Raw genomic sequence first — 24,240 nt, forward strand, 5'->3', positions numbered from 1 at the left:
GACCGTGACTATATGCTTAGTATTGCCAACATAATTAAATGTATTCCTGGAAATTTTAATCACATGACTCACCTCCCCCCAAATCCCATCATCTCAATAGTTGGCCAACATACCCATCCTCAAATTCTCAAATTGACAATGAATGTGGAACGAGCCTGAGGTGGAATTTCTGCTGAGGGAGTTTGAAGTCAGTGCTTGATTTGATTTACTATTGTCACATGTATTGGGATACAGTGAAAAGCATTGTTTCTTGCGCTATACAAAGCATACCGTTCATAGAGTGTGTGAAGAGACCAGATTATATTGGGGAATTTGGCTCCGATACTACATTGATGACAAGTTGCAGGATGATGCAGCATAGGGCGGCACGGTAGCACAGTGGTTAACACAGCTCCAGGGACCTGGGTTCGATTCCCGGCTTGGGTCACTGTCTGTGTGGAGTTTGCACATTCTCCCTGTGTCTGCGTGGGTTTCCTCCGGGTGCTCCGGTTTCCTCCCACAGTCCAAAGATGTGCGGGTTAGGTTGATTGGCCATTCTAAATTGCCCCTTAGTGTCCCGGGATGCGTAGGTTAGAGGGATTAGTGGGTAAATATGTAGGGATATGTGGATAGGGCCTGGGTGGGATTGTGGTTGGTGCAGACTCGATGGGCCGAATGGCCTCTTTCTGCAGTGTAGGATTCTATGATCTATGACGCTGAAGGAATGGCTCAGAATTGAGCAGGGCCATAACTCACATAGCAGTGTCGATACTCACTGGACACTAAGCTGGTGGCACAGCCAGCAGTATGCTTGCAATCTGACAGGTGGACTCAGTTCAATCTGATTGGGGTTGTTGGTAGAACAACATACCCATCTTGGTGACGCACTGCTTCCTGTATCGATTGGGGATTGGACAGATTGATCAGCCAGGGCTGAACTCGCACCAATTGGAGGACAGCACCCGGTACGGACTGCTGATCCAATCAGACAGTGAGCTGGCGGCGCCAGAGCGAGCATTGAGCAGCGTGCGCGTTCTCGCCGTTGCCGGAGCTGCGCGCGCGTTCTTGCCGCTGCCGGAGCTGCGCGCGCGTTCTTGCCGTTGCCATGGTTGCGCGCGCGTTCTCGCCGTTGCTGGAGCTGCGTGCGCGTTCTCGCCGTTGCTGGAGCTGGGTGCGCGTTCTCGCCGTTGCTGGAGCTGCGTGCGCGTTCTCGCCGTTGAGCTTCCGCGTCTCGCGTGCCGACCCCCGCCTCACACCTCCTCCCCGTGACAGCGCTCGGCTCCGCGGTGGAAGATGCAGCAAATCCCTGAGGACGTGAAGAGCCTGGTTACAGGTAAAAAAAACTCCCCTCCCCTCAACGGCAGCTTGTTTACAGTTAGAATTTCATAATGTTTTCAAAACATAAACCGCCTCAGGACTTATCTGAGTTTGGTCCAGAGGAAAGTGGAAGGAGGAAGTTGGAGTGACCAAGTCAGTTCCTGAGAAGTTAACGCTTCCCCACTTTATTTTTAAAAATATATTTTAAATATTTTAAATTTTCTCTCATCGTCGGATTCACTCAAAGGGCAGATGGACGGCGCTGTGTAACTGGGGAGAGGGGATAAATACCCAATAATTTGTTGGGAAAGTCAGTCAGCACCTGCCGCCCGGGAGTTGCTGATGTTCACATGAGGGACAGGCGGTCTCCCCTGAAATGGTCACCGGCAACATTTTGACCAGTGACTGCCCTGTTAGATTACATTCGACGCCGGATTTAACTTTTTGTTTCCTCTGCACATAAATTCTAAAAATACACTTTGTTCAAGGGAAGCGCGAACACACACCGCAGACTCGCAACGAAAATTATTTCCAGCAACCAGGAACTGTTCAGTTTTACGTACTTTTAACTATTTATCTGACTTCTCCCTGCCATCCTTAAAGCACGGCTTGGTGATCAGTCCTTGTGAGCATAAAATGTTAATTTAAATCAAACTATTGGCATCTGTTTAGTGTCAGAGTATTGAGGAGAAATTCAATGCGTTTTGTATCTGATGGAATCGAAACATTCGTCGTTACTGTTATTATGTCAAGGCGACTGCCTTTTTATAAATACCGCACGTATTCATGCTGGGAAAGACCACAACTTATAGAGAATGCCTTTCAGGAACTGTTATTTTACCGAAGATGACTCGCATACATAATGTCTGTTCATTTTATGATGGCAGAAACTGTTTATTTGCTGTCAGCTATTGGTTTCTGTTTGTCTTTGTGGAATAATTGTTTTGTTCATGGCTTTGGATCGATACAAAATGTGTTGAACTTTGTTGTGAAATTGGTAAAAACGTTTCAAATGTCTAACTTTAACTTTTTACTTAAAAACGGATTTTCAAATAAGGTTGTAGCAGGAGCTCATATCTCTGCAATGATAACTTTTTAAAGTATAATTACTGCAATTGCTGTTTGGAAATGTTTCCACAAATATGACAACTTGTATATATGTAATGGCTTTAATGTAGTAAAACATTCACAAGACTGTTATAAAACAAATTATGACACCAAACCACGGAGTTGTTAAAGCAGATGACCAAATGTTTGATCAAGGAGAAGTTCTAAGGAGGAAAATGGAGAGAGGGTGAGATTTGGGAAGAAAATTCTGGAGTTTAGAGTCTGAGCAGCTGAAGGCAGGGTCACAAAGTGACCAATGGTAGCATGGAGACAAAGTTGTCTGAAGCACAGGAAACAGAGTATGGTGAGTGGTTACTTTTTTTGGACTGGAGGTGGCATTCAATGGTGTTTCCCAGGGGTCAGTACTAGGACCACTGCTTTTTGTGATATATGTTAACTTGTGTAGTGAACAGTGAGGAGAATGGGGATAGATGTCAAGCAGCCATTGAATAGCTGGTAGAATGGGTGGTGTAATAGGTGAATTTATATTGGGGTTTGGGGTGCATGCTGCCCCTTTAAGAGTGTGGGTCAGATGACCCCTGGGGATTAACTCCTCCCAGTGTGGAACCCAGTTGTGCAGTCTTAGAGCTGACGATGGAACAATGCACACCTACAATAAAGAACTCCCAGTTTTCAAGTCACCAAGCCTAGCTTGTGGTTCTTTAGGCACCATAAATCGATAGATGCATGAACAACAGAACATATGGCAGCTGAAAGTTATGGGAAGTGTGAAGTGATGCACTTTGATAGGAAGGAAGAGGAGAAACAATATAAACTTAGTTACTAAAGGGTACAATTCTTAAGTGTGCCCATGAACAGAAGCCAAGTGTATGTGCATGAATAGTTAAAGGTAGTAGGGTAGGTTGAAAAAGTAGCTTATAAAAGTACAAAAGCTAGCAAGTTTATGTACATTATTTACATATCTTACACCCATCCCCTTTAATTCAAACTTGCCCAACTGAAACAAATATACATACAATGGAGAAACATAGGAAGTTATTATAAAAGCCTAATTTGACCACAACAGGAGTATTGCACCACTTCAGGAAGGATGTGAAGGTATTAGCAAGGATGCCGAAAAGATTGAGAACGATTCCCGGAGTAACAAACCTCAGTTAAGTGGATAGATTAGAGAATCTAGGGTTGTTCTCTTCGGAGGAGAAGGTTGAGAGATCATTTCATAAAAGTATTCAAAATTATGAGGAGACAGAGAGGGAGAAACTGCTCCCACTGACAGATTGAGAACCAGCGGGCAAATGGGATCATAGAATTCCATGTGCAGAAGGAGACCATTTAGCCCATGAGTCTGCACTGACTCTCCAAAAGAGCATCTTACCTAAGCCTATCCCGGTGACCCCCACATTCACCATGGCTAATCCACCTAACCTACATATTTTTGGACATTAAGGGGCAATTTACTGTGGCCATTCCATCTAAGCTGCACAACTCTGGATTGTGGGAGGAAACCGATGCACGTGGGGAGAATGTGTAAATGCCGCACAGGCAGTAACCCAAGGTCGGAATTGAATCTGGGTTACTGGCACTGTGAAGCAGCAGTGCTAACTATTGTGCCATCGTGCCACCCCACATTTTTGAAGTCATTGAGAAAAGAAGCAACGGCGACATGAGGATTTTTTTTTTGCAGTGAGTGGTTAAAATGTGCTGCCTGAGAGTGTGGTAGAGGAAGATTCAATCGTGGTTTTTAGAAGGGAATTGGATCATTATCTGGAGAGGACACTTTTGCAGGTTAAGTTAAAAGGCGGGGAGCAAGAGTAGATGGTGTGTTCTTGCAGAAAGCCTGGGGAACGAGAAGTTTGTGGATTGGAGGAATTTATAGGGAGGGACAAGACCATGTAGGGATTTGGAAACAAGAATGAAAATTTTAAAATTTATGTGTTGCTTAACCAGTTGTCAATGTAACTCAGCACATATAGGGGCAATGGGTAAACGTGTCTTGGTTTGAGTTAAAACACAGGCAACCATGTTTTCGATGAGAACTTATGGAGAGTAGAATTTTAAGTCAATCAGGAGGTAGACAATAAAATTGTTGAGGCATATTTTGTATGAATATGAGCACGCAAAGATAAGTTATGAAATGCAATGTATATATTTATAATGAAAACAAATGTTGTAATGTGGCCTATACCAACCTCCTGTCATGCTGTTATGGGAACTGGCAAATAGAACCTGGATAATTCTCCATGCAAAAGGAAAATTGTGGACAAAGCCATTTGAGATTGGCCTCCACATCCATTTGTAAAGTGGAGGAGTCGTAACCTGCCCAGCCTCATCTAGGATGGTATATAACCTGGGAAAAGTCAAGTTGGAGGCAGAAAATAGACTAAAGTCAAGGATGATTTACATATATTGTGAAACCTATTGCCTTAAGGATTGTGGGTTGATTCATTTTATAAATGGTATTGTGCCAGCAATGACAGTATGAACTGCCATAAGATCTAGGAGCAGAATTAGGCCATTCGGCCAATCGAATCTTCTGTACCATTCAGTCATGGCTGATAAGTTTCTCAACCCCATTCTCCCATCTTTTCCCTCTAACCTTGTATCCAAAAAGTTAAAGTTTATTTAAATAAGGTTTACATTAACACTGTAATGAAGTTACTGTGAAATTCCCCTAGTTGCCACAGTCCGGCGCCTGTTCGGGTCAGTGCACCTAACCAGCACGTCTTTAAGAATGTGGGAGGAAACCCACGCAGACACGGGGAGAACGTGCAAACTCCACACAAACAGTGACCCAAGTCAGGAATTGAATCCTGTGAAGCAGCAGTGCTAACCACTGTGCTACCGTGCCGCCCTCCCCTTACCTATCAAGAGCATATTTATCTCCATCTTAAATACACTCAACAGCCTGGCCTCCTCAGCTTTCTATGGCAATGAATTCCATAGATTCACCACACTTTGGCTGAAGAAATTCCTCCTCATCTCGATTCTAAAGGTTTGTCCCTTTACTCTGAGGCTATGCCTTCGGATCCTAAACTCACCTCCTCATGGAAACATCTTCCCTACATCCACTCTAACCAGGCCTTTCAGTATTCTGCTAGTTCTATGGTTATCCATGCCAATCCTGCATCAGACTCGTCTGTCATGAGTGGACCCACAGAAGACAATGAAATCATTTACAGCTTGGACATAAACCTCCCAAGTGATACAAGTCAATTTTACATAGGCCTGTCAACATAAAAGAGAATCAGTGCAAAAGCTGATTTATGTGTTGGGGGGCAACATATTTGATTTGTTATTGTCACATGCGTTGGGATCCGATGAAAAGTATTGTTTCTTGTGTACTATACAGACAAAACATACCATTCATAGAGTACATAGGGGTGAAGGAAAGCAGAGGGTGCAGAATATAATGCTACAGTCATAGCTAGGGTGTAGAGAAAGAACAGCTTAATATATGGTAGGTCCATTCAAAAGTCTGATGACAGCAAGGAAGAAGCTGTTCTTAAGTCAGTTGGTATGTGATCTCAGACTTTTGTATCGTTTTCCCGACGGAAGAAGATGGAGGAGAGTATGTCCGGGATGCATAGGGTTCTTGACTATGCTGGCTGCTTTTCCGAGGCGGTGGGAAGTGTAGATGGAGTCAATGGATGGGAGGCTGGTTTGCGTGATGGACTGGGCTATGTTCACGACCCTTTGTAACATCTTGCTGTCTTGGTTGGAGCAGGAGCCATATCTGGGAAGAATGCTTTCTCTGATGCATGTGTAAAAATTGGTCAGAATCATAGCAGACATGTTGAATTTCCTTAGCCTCCTGCGAAAGTTGGTGAGCTTTCTTAACTATGGCGTCAGTATGGAGGGATCAGGACAAGTTGTTGGTTATCTGGACACCTAGAAACTTGAAGCTCTTGACCATTTCCACTTCATCCCCATTGATATTGGCAGGAGCATATTCTCCACTACACTTCCTGAAGTTGATGATTAACTCCTTCGTTTTACTGACACTGAGGGAGAGATTATTGTCGTCGTACCATTTCACCAGATTCTCTATCTCTTTCCTGTACTTGGTCTTGTCATTGTTTGAGATCCGATCCACTATGGTGGTGTCATCAGCAAACTTGAAAATGGAGTTGGAGCCGAATTTGGCCACACAGTCATAAGTGTATAAGGAGTATAGTAAGGGGCTGAAGGCACAGTCTTGCGGGGCACCGATGTTGAGGATGATCGTGGAGGAGATGTTGTTGCGATCTGAGAGTTAGGAAGTCTGGGATCCAGTCACAGAGGGAGGAGCCGAGTCCTAGGCCACAGAGTTTAGAGATGAGTCTTGTTGGGACAATGGTGTTGAAAGCTGAGCTGTAGTCTATAATAGGAGTCTGACATAAATGCCCATGTTATCCAGATATTCCAGGGTTCAGTGTAGGACCAGGGAGATGGCATCTGCTGTGGACCTGTTGCAGCGATAGGTGAACTGTAGTGGATCGAGGCAATCTGGGAGGATGGAGTTGATACATACCATGACTCGCCTTTCGAAGCACTTCATAATGATGGATGTTAGAGCCACGTAGTCATTAAGGCACACCATCTGGCTTTTCTTTGGTACAGGGATGATGGTCCTCTTCTTGAAGCAGGTAGGGACCTCAGATGAGTGTAGGGAGAGGTTAAATCTGTCTGTGAATACCCCTGCCAGCTGGTCCTTGCAGGATCTGAAAGCTCATCTGGGTACCCTATCCGGGCCAGTTGCTTTCCGTGGGTTAATTTTCAAGACGGCTGATCTGACATCTGCGATGGTGACCTTGGAAACTGATTCGGCTGAGGCTTCCGGAGTAGATGATGTCCTCTTGCTCAAAACAGGCATAGAAGATGAAGTAACATTTGAAGTTTAAAATATTGCAGTGCAGGAGAGCAGACCTCCAACGGTATTTTCCGGCTGTGTCCACGACCAGAAATTCCCGCCCGAGGTCAGCAGACCTCTAAATAGTCCATCAAATTTTCCCTCCCACCTACAACGATTCTCACGGCAGCAGAACCAGAATATCTATGCCCATAGGTTGCTAACTTTTTCTTCTGAATCATGCAGCTAAAAGTGCATCTTAACTATAATCAGATTGTAGAAAAATTTTCTTTCTTCAGCTGAGATTCTCCATTCTCCATTAAATTGAAGCAACGTCTCCAGTAAGATGATGGCTGAAAATTCCTGACATAGTTGAAATTAGCTTGTGCATCATGGTGGATACATCATCCATAACTTCAAGTTGTTGATTTTTATTTGGCTTGGATATAAGGAATTTCTAATGGTTTTTCTCGTAAATAAACCTACTTCCAATAACCTACAGCTTCAGATTGCAGAATGCTATACCTGTCTTGTGATGGTTGTGATTCTCATGAGGAATTTTTAAAAGTTCTAGAACCATAGAAAATTACAGCTCAGAAACAGGCCTTTTGGCCCTTCTTGTCTGTGCCAAACCATTTTTTGCCTAGTCCCACTGACCTGCACTTGGACCATATCCCTCCACACCCCTCTCATCCATGATCCCGTCCAAGTTTTTCTTAAATGTTAAAAGTGACCCCGCATTTACCACTTTATCCGGCAGCTCATTCCACACTCCCACCACTCTCTGCGTGAAGAAGCCCCCCCCTAATATTCCCTTTAAACTTTTCTCCTTTCACCCTTAACCCATGCCCTCTGGTTTTTTTCTCCCCTAGCCTCAGCGAAAAAAGCCTGCTTGCATTCACTCTATCTATACCCATCAAAATCTTATACACCTCTATCAAATCTCCCCTCAATCTTCTACGCTCCAGGGAATAAAGTCCCAACCTATTCAATCTCTCTCTGTAACTCAGCTTCTCAAGTCCCGGCAACATCCTTGTGAACCTTCTCTGCACTCTTTCAACCTTATTTACATCCTTCCTGTAACTAGGTGACCAAAACTGTACACAATACTCCAAATTTGGCCTCACCAATGCCTTATATAACCTTACCATAACACTCCAACTTTTATTCTCGATACTCCGATTTATAAAGGCCAATGTATCAAAGTCACTCTTTACGACCCTATCCACCTGTGACGTCACTTTTAGGGGATTCTGTACCTGTATTCCCAGATCCCTCTGTTCAACTGCACTCTTCAGAGTCCTACCATTTACCCTGTACGTTCTACTTTGGTTTGTCCTTCCAATGTGCAATATCTCACACTTGTCTGCGTTAAATTCCATTTGCCATTTTTCAGCCCATTTTTCTAGTTGGTCCAAATCCCTCTGCAAGCTTTGAAAACCTTCCTCACTGTCCACTACATCTCCAATCTTTGTATCATCAGCAAACTTGCTGATCCAATTTACCACATTATCATCCAGGTCACTGATATAGATGACAAACAACAATGGACCCAACACCGATCCCTGCGGCACAACACTAGTCACAGGCCTCCACTCAGAGAAGCAATCCTCCACAACCACTCTCTGGCTTCTTCCATTGAGCCAGTGTCTAATCCAATTTACTACCTCCGCATGTATACCTAGCGACTGAACCTTCCTAACTAACCTCCCATGAGGGACCTTGTCAAAGGCCTTGCTGAAATCCAGGTAGACAACATCCACCGCCTTCCCTTCATCCACTTTCCTGGTAACCTCCTCGAAAAACTCTAATAGATTGGTCAAACATGACCTACCACGCACAAAGCCATGTTGACTCTCCCTAATAAGTCCCTGTCTATCCAAATATTTGTAGATCCTATCCCTTATCACACCTTCCAATAACTTGCCCACCACCGACGTCAAACTTACTGGCCTATAATTTCCCGGATTTCTTTTGGAACCTTTTTTAAACAACAGAACAACATGAGCCACCCTCCAATCATCCGGCACCTCCCCCGTGGATACTGACATTTTAAATATGTCTGCCAGGGCTCCTGCAAGTTCAACACTAGCTTCCCTCAAGGTCTGTGGGAATACCCTGTCCGGTCCTGGGTATTTATCCACTCTGATTTGCCTCAAGACAGCGAGCACCTCTTCCCCTTTAATCTGTAAATGTTCCATGACCTCCCTACCTGTTTGCCCTATTTCCGTAGATTCCATGCCCGTTTCCTCAGTAAATACGGATGCAAAAAAACCATTTAGTATCTCCCCCATCTCTTTTGGTTCCATACACAGTCTACACAGTATACACAGTTCTGTACAAGTTATACCACTATTTGTTATTATTCACTATTGTGCTACAAAAATAACAAACTATATTATGAATAAAGTAATTCTATAGCAGAGTAAAGCATGTGTGTACAAAATTGTTGAGAGTGACATTTTTTCACAGGGTTTACCTTTGTACATGAAAAATGTGTGCAAATTTAGTTGCACACCGTAAGCAGGTAATGGTGATAAGATGGCAATTTGTAGGATTCATGAAACTTTTTGTAGGTTATGAAAAGATATTTCTATTTTAGTAAATTGCACAATCCACTTTGGCATTTTGACACAGTAAATTAATTCAGAAAATTGGTTGTATTTGTAGTATTTTTTTAAAAATAGGCTCGCAGACCACGAAGGTACAAGCAAACAAGAACTTTATTAGAAAGGTGTTCACTCTACAAGCTGTTAGGATCGACGGTGCAAACAGCCGATTAACGTCATCAATACATTACGTGATCGGACTTTTAGTGACCTTGTTCCAACAAGGAACAAACATGCATACACAACAGTATTTCTATTTTCCCCAATGTGGTATGTTAGCAGTATTTTTAAAAATGAACAGGAAATCAGATTCTTTCACAAATTAGTTCTTAATCATTTGATTGGAGCTGAATTAGTGCAACGACAGGATCAGCAGCTATCAGTAGCTGACCCACAGATTTCTGATGTTTGCCATTGGGGATATATGGCTTGACCTTTATAGATCCTATTTAAAATAGTGAATTTGTGGGGCAAATTTATACATTTCAAAATATCCATTACCTGTATGAATGGTATCTGTTACATGGAAATGACAGACTGATTTCAGGGCTATGTTTAAATCACTTTTGTATTGATTTTTGCATCGCAACGTAGATGTATTGGGTATACAGGGAATATTGCAATAATATGAGTTGGCAGAATTGGTGGCAATTTTGGCAAACTTTCTGGCTATGCTGTTGTGTGAGATTTTTCTCGTAATGTGTGATCACAGCCTTCTGATGCTTTGGCAATAATTTTATAAATAATTAGTTCATGAACTGCCTTGACCTACAATGATATATCCTTGCCCATAACGCTATTAATATATTATACATTTAATTGTCAAATTGCAGCCTAGCTTCTATGGCCACCAATTTGGAATATCCTTAAATTGTTGTTAAAGTGATCTAAAAATGTGGTCAAAAACATTTTGACCTATTACTTAAGACAATTATTGTCTATTTCAAAAATACATCCTTTTGCACCAGTGTAATCGTTCTACACCAGTTGTGCTTAGTCTTTGAGTGAAACTGCCAGTTTAGTTGTAAATCATTGGTAATTTTCTGGCACGGCATTCCAACATAAAAATGAACAACACATCAACTAGCTGGCCCATTGAACATAACCGTGGTGTCTCCTGAGAGGCAAAAAAAAGGAAAAACTTTGGGCAGTTTAGGAACAAATTCTGGGAAATACCCCTCTGGCACCCAAGAACAATGAAACAAATTTCAATTGTTTATTTTGACTGGAAGACACATTTTCCACAATACCTTCCAATCTTCTGTGTCCTTATGTTGGTTCCCCAGGAAATCCATGTAGCTGTTTTCTTGAATGTCTGCTCTGCATCTGTGCTTCACACTATACTAGTTCCACAGCCCAACATCTTTGCAAAAGGCATCTCCCTTGACATATTTCTAATTGTTAATGTAATCTTATGTAACTTATTGCGTCCACTTGTCCATCCCTCTCCCCCCACCTTCAACTTAAATAGCTTATCCATGTGGACTGATTCTAACCCTTTCGTTATTTTAAAGACATCGCTGAAGTTGTCTAAAGATGCATATTTCTATCGTTAAAAGCAACTACTTGGCTTATGAGTCACAGTAACTGAGGGTCTTGAAACTAGGTATCCACCTAATTAATATTCAATGGGAATTAGGTTAAGACTGCTGAAGCAAATTTCACATAGGAACCTTAACAATCCAAGAGAAGGAACTTTAGTTTGAGCTGTTTTCAAATCTGGTTCCCACATCGAGAAGACTATCAGTTTAAACAGCTGTTATCATTAAACTGTAACCCAAACTGGATAAACTTTAATTACAGTAACAATTTATGCTCTGAAGCTCTGGAAAAATTCCAGTGTTTAAATACTGATGCATTCCAGGTTTCAACCTTTTGGCTGAAAGATGACCAAACTTGGATACTCTTTATATGCTCATAAGAATGAAGGAGATTTCCATTCAGAAAGCAAATAGCTCTATTACTGTAACTTCCTGGCAGCAATTATATGTTGGCTATGTTGCTTACATTTTATAAGTAGTTAGAGACCATTTTAACATTGTTTCTCACCCAATAGTGTGGGAGTGAGGGAAAGAACTATTGCTGTAATTTAGTATGGAAGTATAGAAAGAAAAATTAGATTAATCCTGAATTTGAACGTTTTAATTTTTGATAAGGTATGCAAGAATATTTAAAATATGACCAGCATTTCAAAATTGATTTAGCTATGGTTTTCTGCAAGTTAAATTTCTATATTCGTATACATTTCTAAAATTACAAACTTTATTAATTTTGCATTGAATTGTGATATCCTATTGCAATATTATTTTAATGCTTTAATTGTAGCCATTTATTTTGTCCTGCTATGCAAGATCTTCTGTTTCATATAGGCATTATTAACTGAAATATTGGCTCCTGGCCTTACTTCCTAGTTATTCATTAAAGAGTAGAAAGATGCTTTTAAGGATTGAAGACACACCTTGTATCCAAAGTGATGCAGCCAGCTCTGTTACCACAACAGCTGGATATTTGTGACTGTGGACCCGAGTCCTATTTCTCTTCTTGAATATAGATGATATCTGCTCAATGGTACTGAATATTCAAAATGTTATTTGAATGATGATTTAACAAGGTGACAGTGCCATATCGGTATGTTGACTGGGTAATAAATTATTTTCAGATACCAGGTTCTTTTATTGTAGAATTTTATAATGGAATTCTCACACAAGGCTACATTTAAGATGTATTGTAAATGTAGTTCTCTGTGTGAGTTGTACGCATTTGATGCAAGGTTCATGTACGTACAAATGCTATTCAGTAATTTTCCCCTCTCATATGCCTCTGTAATTTTTTCCAAGACCAATGTACTGTAATAGTATTAGCAATGAGTGATTGAAGCTTTTTCTGATGCAAGCTTCATGTTAGAAGTGGCCAAACATTCTTCTGGTTTGAATTCATTTGACTGGACTGTGCACTTGTATATCCAGAGATTGTAAACATTCAACCTTCAATATGGGCTTTGAAAGTGATGTAGGTTAGATTTCAATAAACACTGAATGTAACTTTAAAACATATGGAGCTTTATATGGCTGATTTTTTTCCTTGTCTGTGTTATTGTAGAATTATTATGCATGTAGTAGTGTAAATCTGAAGCAAACATTCTGAAGAGCAGTCCAATTCAGTTCAACTGTAAGTTCATATTGTTGAACCACTGCAGTGTAGGTAGTGCCACCCCCACCTCACCCTGCTAAGTGGTTCAAGTTTTAGCTAGCTGAAACCACAAATCACTTCATTGTTGAATTCTTATTAACAGCTGATGAAATTGATATACATTTGAAATTTACATATTTTTCATTTGCAGATATTGAAATATTTATACTTGAAATATTAAAGGAAGAAAACCTGACTAAGAAGGCAAAGGAAAAGAAAGATGCACTTTTAAGAAAACTTAAAATTATTAAAACAAGGTAAAGATAATTTTGTGATTTATGGATATTTGTTTTCTACTTTAACATCTTTAAGAATACCAAAGGAATTAAATAGTCTTATACTTCAACCTAATTATCCCAGTTTATTGCAAAGGCAAAATGGTCAGACTATATATTTGGGACTTTAGACAGGAGTTGATGGGAATTATTTCTGTTGTCACCTGGATAGTTTCATATATCAAGTGGTAAGTAATTTATTTTTATTCTTTCTTTGGATTTGAGCATTTAATGTCCATTCTGAATTGTTCTTGAAAAGATGTTGGTGAGCTGCTACCTTGAACCATTGGAAATTCAGGTTATTAGGTGCACCCATAGTATTGATGGGGTAGGATTTCTAGGATATTCACCTAGTGACAGTGAAGAAATAGCAATCTGTTTCCAAATTGGATTTGGGACTTGGAGGATGGACTTGTAGGTGGTGGTGTTTCTATGCGTTTGTTGCCTTTGTCTTTCCAATGGTATAGGCTGAGTGTTTTGAAGGTGCTGTTCAAAGAGTCTTGGTGAGTTGCTGCATTGAGTTTTGTAGATGGTCTACATTGTTGCCACTATATGCTGGTGCTGGGAGTGCATGTTTAAGGTGGTAGATGTGAATCAGGCAGGCTGCTCTGTCCTGGAGAGAACATTGGCATTGGACCCCATTAAGCCTCATGGCAATAAGTTAAATTTGGGCAAAGGAACATTTCTGATGATTACCACCTGCCACTCTCCCTTAAATGATGAAACAGTACTCCTCCATGTTGAATACAAACTTGAAAGAAGCACCAAGGGTAAGAAGGACCTCGAATATACTCTGGGTGGGGGAACTTAAATGTCCAACACCAGGAGTGGCTTAGATGGAACTCTATTGTCCAAGCTGGACAAATCCTGAAAGGCATTTCTTCCAGACTGAGTCTGCGGCAGGTGATGAGAGAAAAATCTACTTGACTTTGCTGTTGCCAATCTACCAGTTGGAGATACTCTGTCATGATAGGAGTTACCACCACTCAATTCTTCTGGAGAGGAAGGCCTGTCTTCACATTGAGGAAACCGTCTGTTGCATTTTGTGGCATTGCCTCTGTGCTAAATGGGATGGATTCAGAACACATCAAGCAGCTTAAAGCTTGACATCCATGAGACTCTGGCCATGAACAGTAGCAGAATTGTGTTCAGTGATGATATGTGACCTCCAAGGTTTGGCATATTTGTCACTTCTTAAACCAGGGGGATCAACCCTGGTTCAATGAGGAATGCAGGAGAGATGCTGGTAGTGGAGCCAAGCATACCTAAAAATGAGGTACCTGCCTGGTGAAACTACGTCGCAAGATGGCTTGCATGCTGAAAGCAGAATCAGCATGCGAATAGACAAAGTTAAGGACCCCACAACCAATGGATCAGATCTAAGTTCTGCAGTGCTGCCATGTCCATCCGTGAATGCTACTGAACAACCTACAGGAGGAGGAGTCTCCATAAATATCTGCATCTTCAATAATGAGGTAGGCCAGCATATTTGTGCAAATGACAAAGATGAAGCATTTGCAACAATCTTCAGCCAGAGTAGTGGATAATCCATTTTGGCATCCTCCTGAGGTCCCCAGCATCACAGGTGTCAGTCTGCAACCAATTTGATTCACTCCATGTGATATCAAGAAACAGCCAAAGGCACTGGATAATGCAATGGCTATTGGCCCTAACAACATTCCAGTAGTAGTATTGAAATTTGTGTTCAAGAATTAGCCATGTCCCTAATCAAACTGTTCCAGTACAGCTATGTTGCTGGCATCTACCCGACAATGTGGAAAACAGTCCAGGGATGCCCTGTACACACAAAGCAGGCCAAATCCAACCCAGCTAATTACTGCCTCATCCATTTACTCTTGATCATCAGCAAATGTGTTGTTGTCTCACCGATGCCCAGTTTGTGTTCTGCCAGGGCCACACTGCTCTGAACTCATTACATTCTTCATCCCAAAGAGTTGTGATGAGTGTGATGTCATGGAACCCTAGCAAAATTGAAGTCAATGGGAACAAGGGGTGGTGGGTGGATGGGGGCAGTGTGGGGACGGGGTGTGGTGAAATACATCCACAGGTTGGAGTCATACGTCGTGCAAAGGAAGATATGGTTGTGGTTGTTGGAGGCCAATCATCTCAGCCCCAGGACAATTCTGCAAAAGTTCCCTAGGCTAATATCTTAGGCTTACCCATTCTCAGCTGTTTCAGCAATGATCTTCCCTCCATCATAAGGTCAGAATTGGGGGTCTATGTTGATTGTAGTGTTCCGTACCTTTCGTGACTCAGTACTGAAGTAGTCCGTGGCAGCTTTCAAGTCTGGACTGATAAGAGGCTAGTAATATTCATGTCACACAAGTACTAGACAATGACCATCTCCAGCAAAAATGAATCCAATTATTTTCCCTTTGTGCTCTGTGTGACCCCTTCAGTCAGGAAGACAAATAATCCCAATATCAAGTTATAAGAGAAAAATAAGTATTTATTGGTATTGTAGAACTGAATTTGATTCTAGATAATGTAATAATTGCTCTTTTATTTTTCAGCTATCCTCAGGAGTTCCAGGAGAGAGGTAAATTTTTAATGCACTTATTGAAAAAAAACTTTTGAATCTGCAAGCATTTTTTAAAGAAATCTGTGCACTGCCTTGTCCTCATTGCCTTGTCATCATCTTTGAAAAAAGCTGACTTCTCATTCTATTTTCCCGTTTGTATGGTACAATTGCAAAATTGCATATAGCATTTAGAAATAAGTGATTGAGTAAGGAATTAAAATAAGCCACTTAGAACCTCCATCTGCAGATCACATAATCTGCTCTGCAATGGATTCTAGTCATACATTTAGTCTCCTAAGGAGACTGCATAAGTGAAGGAAATGTACACTAATAAATGGTACATCTTTAAAAGGAGAATAAGAACAATTTTGATACACAAATCTTTAATAATAAGAGGACAAAATGGTAAAATGCGAAACATATGAACTCTTGTGCCTTATAAATAGGAACATCGAGTACAAAAGCAAACAGCTAATGCAAGACCTATGCAAACTATTGATTAAGCTGCAGTTGGAATCTTTAAGGGTGGCACAGTGGTTAGCACTGCTGCTTCACAGCGATAGGGACCCAGGTTCAATTCTGGCCTCGGTTAACTGTCTGTGTGGAATTTGCACGTTCTCCCTGTGTCTGTATGGGTTTCTTCCAAGTGCTCCGGTTTCCTCCCACACTCCAAAGATGTGCAGGTTAGGTGGATTGGCCTAGTGTCAGGGGGATTAGCAGGGTAAATGGATGGGGTTCTGAGAATAGGGCCTGGGTGGGATGTGGTTGGTACAGACTCGATGGGCTGAATGGTCTCCTTCTGTACTGTAGGGATTCTGTGATCGCTCCAGTTTTGGACACCCTATAAGTAAGAATGACAAAGCTATGGAAAAGGTATAAAAGAGATTTAATGGGGTGATTGTTATTAGAAGACAATATAGAAATTGGTGCTCTTTTGATTAGATTAGAGAAGATTAACAGAAGATTTGATTTAAGGTATTCAAAATTATCAAGCGCCTTCGTAGATAGATGAGGAAAAGCTGTGAGGGAGAGTTATAATTTGTTTTTTCAGTAAGCAAAGAACTGTTAAGGCACAATACCATATCAGCATCAGCGCTGATGAGCAGAATCTGTAATGACTTGAAAAGAAGCATGAAAAAACAATTTAAATGGGTATGGATGAGACTAAATAGAAATGGGTGCAACGAGCTAGATCCCCTTCCTATGCTGTAAAATACCGATTGATTGCTTTCCTGATAGGAAAGTTCCATGATAATTTTATCCATGCTAATTTCGGCAAATTTCAGCTGCTGGTCTTCATGGAGAATATTTCCTGACACCAGCTGTGCAGGAAACATTGTTTCATGGAGTTATGTAGCATTAGTATTTGCACTTGTTCATATAACCTCCAATTTTAATACCTTTTAGGTATACTGGAGTATAAATACATTCTAACAAAAATGTCAATTTGAAAAATGCACACGTCTCAAGGTATAACACCAGTTGCCGATTAGTGTCTTGTTTAATGAAAAGTGTTGATGAATACCAGGGCAGAATTATCTACTGTAGTTTTGCTGTCTGATTGAAGCTCATTTGATTCTCAATTTGCTGAGTTAGGAAGGGGAAATGAGGTGTGTGGTTGCTCCCCCTGCTGGTCAAACCTTAGCTAATACAAAATCTGAGAATGTAAATGAGGTAATGAGTTGTAATCCGTTGTAGATGGTTATTTCTGGTACCTTTTTGCTTTTACTGAATGCATAATCTTTGTGAAACAGATATATGCTAATATGGAAATTGGAAATGTATATAGAGATTATGAAGGGGAAAAGATTCCTTGGAATTGTTATGATCTATACCAAAAGAGATTTGGGAATTGCATTGTTTTGTAGAGGAGTTAAATTGATGAAATGGTTTGTATTATCAGAAGATTTATTGTCTTTTTTGAAATTTGCCTGATAATTCTTATGTGCCTTTCATTTTTACTTTCCCTCTGTTAAATAGCTTTGGTCATTTTCTTTGTTAAAGGCACAGTTAAATGTAAACTACTCTTGGTAGCATCTTTAACTGACTTTTCCTCCTGAGCCCTAGTTTCTTTTTTAATCTCTCCACAGCATCCAGAGTATAATTACCTTTTTAAAAAATGCAGAGTTTTTTAATTGTACTTCCAAGTGTAAGTTCCACTAATGCCCGATAGTATTTATTTTAATGGTGATAATGTGGTAGGTAAGATTGGCTCCATTTTGTAATTTAAAATGTCATGTTAAAATTAAAGACAATAGTATTTGTATCCAAATCATGCAATAGATTTTGTTGATCTTGGTACAGCGGAATTGACTTTTCTCCCAAGATACCACTTGAAGAGGTCATGACCTATAGCCTGTGGCCACTGGTATGAGGGTCACAGTTTGAGGTCAGCCAAAGCTTGTGTGAACCACGGGAAGAGGTTTGTTATCTACCAGCTGTAGACACACTAGTTATTAAGGAAAAATCCTATCTCTGATTCTTGATAGGCTAAGAAGGTAATGACAATGTAGCAGTTTGGTAATCTAGCCAATCAGATTGATGAAGTGAGAACTGAGACTTGATGATTGTAGTTCTTGCATTTGCTAAAACTGAATATGTTCAACTATGGGTGGAGCTAGAGTATGTGTTGGAGTAACTTTAAAAGACTGATTTTAATTTGTATCGTGAAGTACAGTTAAATGTACTTTATAGTTGCCTTAAATGAAAGATATATTTGACTGCTTAATTTATCTATTGATGTAACTTTTAGCTAGTTTCATCCTTTGTTCTCTACCCCATTGTTTTAAAAAGTTTCAAATGCCAATTTTATTTTTATAGCATTGATTTAGTAGCTCGGGCTACATTGTGTTAAGTGCTCAAATGTTTTGGATGCAACATTGTGCAATTCAAAGCATCACAGTGACTGTACAGCTGAAGAGGTGGGTAAGCTTATTCTGAACAAAAGTATGCAAGTCATACAAGTTATTTTGCAGAAAGTGACAACATCTCCATTAATTGGCACTAATAGAGAAGTGATTCTTACAGTTTACTTACTCTCCGGTTCAGTAAATTTTAATTGAATACATATACTAAGATTGTTCTTTTGTTGTATAATGAATAAAATTATGCCTATTAAGCTCGCTGAATGTAAGTATGCTAGTGAAAAGTTGTCAACTGGCTAGCATAGCATATGCAATTTATGACTAGTAAGGTCAAATCATTATTGCAGTACAAAATAAAAGTATTGTTACAGGATAAATGTTACAACATAAAACTGGATTGATTAATAGTTTGTTGGCTGTGAGCATAGCAACCACAATACTGACTCAGGCTGCTGTGACAGATTTTTGGCTAGAATTGTGAGCCAAGGGTTTACAGCTCCACGTGTTTCAAAGTGATGACATCTTTTATTGCACCAGCATAAAACTGTTAAATGTAACTAAATGTCTACTCCAAGATCGACTCTTTAAAATTTATTTTTATGATCTAGGATATTATGCTTTACTTTATAAGGGAATAATAAAGATGCCTGCTTAACCAATTACCACCTTATGTTTGAATTTAAGAACAATGGTGGCAGCCTTGTTATTGGTTTTCTTCTATGCTACATTCTGATGTATAGTTTATGCAGTTGGCATTGCTTCAGAATGCAATATGTTGCAAATAGAATAAAACCCAATATCTGCCAATAAAAAATCTTCTGTTCTATTTTTAACATCTGATTTGAATGACAGGTTAAATTTTCTACATCCAAAGACATAATCAGATTTATGTATTGTCGTATTGCCATACAGAGCTTTTTTGAAGTCATAAATTCCAACTGTCTAAGCAGAAATCGATTCCAAAAATATACCTGTTTTGTACACGACCGTAAGTTTGAGTATAAGTTTCATTTTCCAGCCACTTTTTCATTATGAAATATAGTGTTGGCATGTGTTAAATCTAGTGGGTAATTGAATGGTGAGATGCTCTGTTCTGGGATCTGGATTTGTGTGAAGTCTGGATTGATGGGGTAAAAATTTACAAGGTTGCCCATCAATTAACAATTTTTCATGGTCCTAATTCAGTCTAATACTAATTAAGCAATCTCACTAAACATCCAAAATAATAATTACTAGAGGAATTGAAAATACCACACCAATACTGTAGAAAGTGATTTTTTTTTGAGTAAGTTCAACACGTGTAAAGGAAGCTTCTGTGTTTTCAACTGATTATACCCTAGTAGTGATTGATGGCTAATATTCATTTCAAAAAATTCCCAGTTACACATTCCTTATAGTGAGCCTACAGTAAGCTGTCCTTAAAGATCCTGGCTGTGAAATTCAGATTTGTAGCATCTGAGGTGACTTGAGTTCGATTAAAGAGATGGTCACTGAACTCTGCCACCTCTTTCAGCCCACTTGGAGCCTCATACGAGAACAAAGACCAGAAACCATAAAACATAAGAAATAGGAGCAGGAGTAGGCCAACTAGCCCCTCGAGCCTGCCCCGCCATTCAATAAGATCATGGCTGATCTGGTAGTGGTTTAGTTCTACTTACCTGCCCGCTCCCCATAACCCTTAATTCCCTTAAGGTCACCATGCTCTCAACTTTAACACCTTTAAGTCTTTCTATGCGTGAGTAGGAGACATTGCCAGTACTTCCCAGTATTTCAGCAGCTGGGTAGACACAGGCCATCTACTCCAGGTGAGGACATTTCATCGTTTTTTTTGCTGAGGCAAGACAGCAGGCTCAAAGGACACATAGCTTTAAGTTAGCGGGATTAGGATGGTGCAGGACATAATCAATTGCACCCAAATGACTCTTTTGGCCCCCATACTGACTGGGAGACTAACGAGAACTACAAGACTTCCGTTCCATAATTCCGTTGGTGAGCAACCCTGCCAAAACTTTCGTTGGTGATGTCCATCATCCAGGCAGCAACCACAGTATATTTTGTCCTGCATTAGTTGACCTTATTTAGTGTCTTCAGCCCTCCTAGCAGAACTATAGGCTTTCTGCTTGGGGGCAAGAGATAACCCATGATATAGGCGGCTGATGTTGGCAGAGCAGGTCTAGAATGACAAAACCATTTGGAACATCATCAAGCAGGTATTTGGCTTGCTGAAACATTGGCTGCCTTGACTACTTGGACTAGGGTGGGCTGCACTGCAGTACATGACAGAGCATGTCTCAAAGTTTTTGGTGGTCTTCCATATCCTCCATAACCACTCCATTATGACGCCGTAGACTTTGCCTTCATGAACCAGGAGGCTATCTTGGGAGGAGGATCATGGCATGGTGGCAGCAATTAGCTGGCTGGCAAACTAACACAAAACAGTGTGTCAGTGGCAAGAGCATGAATGCTGTCATTCTAAGAGACAACAGGTTTATGTATTGCAGTAGCATTGCCAATGCCATGGCATTAACATTGCTGACACATCAGCAATCATCGTAATCTGTTGAAGAGTGGGCTCCTGTGAGCAAGTCCTTTTGAGCATTGAGATCTGCAGCCATGATGGCATCGATATGAGCCTGCATGGCAATAAACATGAATCTCGTGAACTCAGTCTGTGGTTCCACTGTAGCACTGCGTCATTAGATGACTTCTGCCTGTGCTGCATTGGAAGCTGAGACCATAGACTTACGATTATAGTTGGGTCTACTGGTACAATCAGAGTTAGCCAACACTTAGTCATTATGGCACAAAAGGAACTAATTCAATCCATCAAGTCCATGTCTGCTTTCTATAAAGCAATCCATCAGCCCCATTCCCCCATTCTTTCTCTGTGGCCCTGAAAGTTTATTTCCCTTGAGTGCCCAATTCCTTTTGAAATCATTCGTCATCTCTGCTTTCACCATTCTCATTGGCACCAAGTTGCAGGTTATTATCACGCCCTGTGTAATTAAGTTATTCCTAGCTGCTCCCTGTATCTCTTGCCCAAAACTTTCAACCTGTTGTGAACAAATTTGTTAACTCAGATAAGATTCTTTAATTTGTTAGCCTCAGGCTGGGAAACACACAGATTGAGAAGGGCTGAACTGGCTCTCTTTCTAATCCTACTTGACCACAGCACGATTAATGTAAAAAATAATCCCTTCCTTCATGGATACATTTTCCCAGTTCTAATATTTATGTTTTTAAAGGAGCCAATTTAACCAGACTTTCTTGAGTTAAAGATAGTGAGTTTATTAACTACCAAAGGCAAGAAAATGATTAAACACATGCCTATGCATTCACATAGATTAGAAATGAGAATTGACTTCTAAGTAAGTTCAAAAAAAAGTATATGACGTAGGGCTTAATTCATGAGGGGTAGATGACTGTTGGGGCTATTGTGATCTGTGATTCCAGTAGTCCTGACATCAGGTGAATCGCTGGTTTTGAAATTCCAGGGTTCTGCAATTTGGCTGAAAAAATTCTGTTTTTTTCATTTTAGCTATGGTCTTTGCTGATTTGTCTTATTTCCACAATCAGAGAGAGAGAGAGCTTGGGCACTACCCTGAGGATCTCCTATAGTGAAGTGCTAGGGCTGAGATAATTGGACTCCAGTCACAATCATCTTCTGTAGGTTAGGTAACATCTGTGCAGAGATGCAGAGTTAATGTTTCAAGTTGATGCCCCCTCAGCAGCTCTGATAAAGGGTCATCAATGTGAAATAGCTCTCCCTTCAAAGATGTTGCCTAACCTGCTGAGTATTTCCATCATCTTCTGTTTAGATTTCAGATTTCCAGCATCTGCAGTATTTTGTTTTTGCACAATCATTTTCCCTTATTCTAGATGTGGCTCCAACCAGTGGAGAGTTTTCCCCCAGATTTCCATTGGCTTCAATTTTGATGGTTGGAGCAAGGCTGTAATGAGGTCTGGAGCCAAGTCATCCTGCCAAAACTCTCAGTATTGGTAAGCAAGTTATTTGTGTGTGATCCTTGACAGATTTGTCAAAGACACCTTCCACAATAGTCTGGCAGTATGGAAATTGGAGGGATTAGATTTGGTATGTTTTGTGGACAGGATCTACCTGGGCAATTTTTCACCTGCTCAGATCGATAACATTGTTATAACTGTACTGGAACACCTTGGTCTAGACATCCTATTGCTCTGGAACACAACTTTTCAATGCTACAACTGGGATGTGTTTGGGCCCCCATAGCTTTTGCTGTATTTGGCACACTCGACTATTTTTCTATCACATGGAGTGAACTGAATTTGAACATAGTGTTTGGAGTAGGCTGTTTAGCTATTCAAGCATCTTCCACTTGCCTCACATCTGCTACAGTGACACAGTGGTTAGCAATGCTGCCGCACAGCGTCAGGGACTCTGGTTCAATTCCGGCTTCTGTGGAGTCTGCACATTTTCCCCATGTCTGTGTGGGTTTCCTTCGAGTACTCTGGTTTCCTCCCACAGTCCAAATATGTGCAGGTTAGGTTAATTGGCCATGCTAAATTGCCCCTTAGTGTCAGGGGGACTAGCAGGGTAAATATATGGGGTTACCGGGACAGAGCTTAGGTGGGATTGTTGTTGGTGCAAATGGGCCAAATGGCCTCCTACACTGTAGGGATTCGATGCTCCTTTAATACCTTAGGCTAACACACTCTTTTAATCTCAATTTTAAGACTAAAAAATTATCTAGGATCAGTTGCCATTTAGGGAAGAGAATTTCAAATTTCTCCTGGTCTTTGCATCTAGAAGTCTTCCTAACCTTAGTCCTGAGAATTTGACTCTAATTTTTGGACCATATATCCTTTGTCCTAGACTCCCAATTTACAGAAATTCATTTTCCCAAGCTGGGATCCGAGAAAGAGGCCAAGATAGATAATCCATTTGGCACTGCTGGCTGAAGTTGGTTGCAGATAGTTTTGTTTTTTGAATTCACTTGCTAGGCTCCGCCATCATTGAGGATGAGGATATTTGTGGAATCAGTTCCTCCTGTTAGTTGTTTACTTCACCACCACCATTTCAATTGGATGTGGCTGGACTGTGGAGCTTTGATCTAACCCATTGGCTGTGGGTTTTCTATGTTATAACTTCATCAAGTTGGCACCTTGTACTTAAATATATCTGCTGTTGCTCCTGACATGCTCTCTTACACTCCTCATTGAACTATGGTTCGTCCCCTGGCTTGATACTATTGGTATAATAAGGGATATGTCAGGCAATGAGATCACAGATTGTGATTGTATACAATTCTGTTGATCCTGATGGCCCACAGCACCTAAAGGGGGCCCATTTTTGAGTTGCTGGAGCTGTTCTAACATGGTGATAAGGCCATGCAATGCAATGGACAATATTCTCAAGGTGAATGCAGGGATTTTCTAGCTCTGGTGTGGTGGGTGCCGCCTCGGTGGATGTGGCAAGTCATTCACAAGTCCATTAAATTTGGCAGGACCGAAAGATTCTGCTGGTGGGAAGGGCAGGAAAATTCTGGACTGTGTGATGGCCACTCTTATCAATGCTGACATGGAGCACTCC

At 40.7% G+C, this 24,240-nt stretch overlaps 1 protein-coding gene across 5 annotated transcripts in view; it reads left to right on the forward strand.

Moving 5' to 3' along the window:
• Window positions 1–1,224: 1,224 nt before the first annotated feature.
• The window catches only part of skap2 (src kinase associated phosphoprotein 2), a 346,507-nt gene continuing 323,491 nt past the window's right edge, over window positions 1,225–24,240 (forward strand). For all 5 annotated transcript variants that reach the window (XM_078240001.1, XM_078240009.1, XM_078240015.1 and 2 more), the window contains exons 1-3: window positions 1,225–1,312; window positions 13,142–13,247; window positions 15,800–15,825. In XM_078240001.1, the coding sequence (XP_078096127.1) occupies window positions 1,273–1,312; window positions 13,142–13,247; window positions 15,800–15,825 (172 nt within the window). In that variant the 5' untranslated portion in view covers window positions 1,225–1,272. The remainder of the gene's footprint in view (window positions 1,313–13,141; window positions 13,248–15,799; window positions 15,826–24,240) is intronic.

Source organism: Mustelus asterias, chromosome 2 (genome assembly GCF_964213995.1).
Source record: "Mustelus asterias chromosome 2, sMusAst1.hap1.1, whole genome shotgun sequence".
Lineage (NCBI taxonomy): Eukaryota > Metazoa > Chordata > Chondrichthyes > Carcharhiniformes > Triakidae > Mustelus > Mustelus asterias.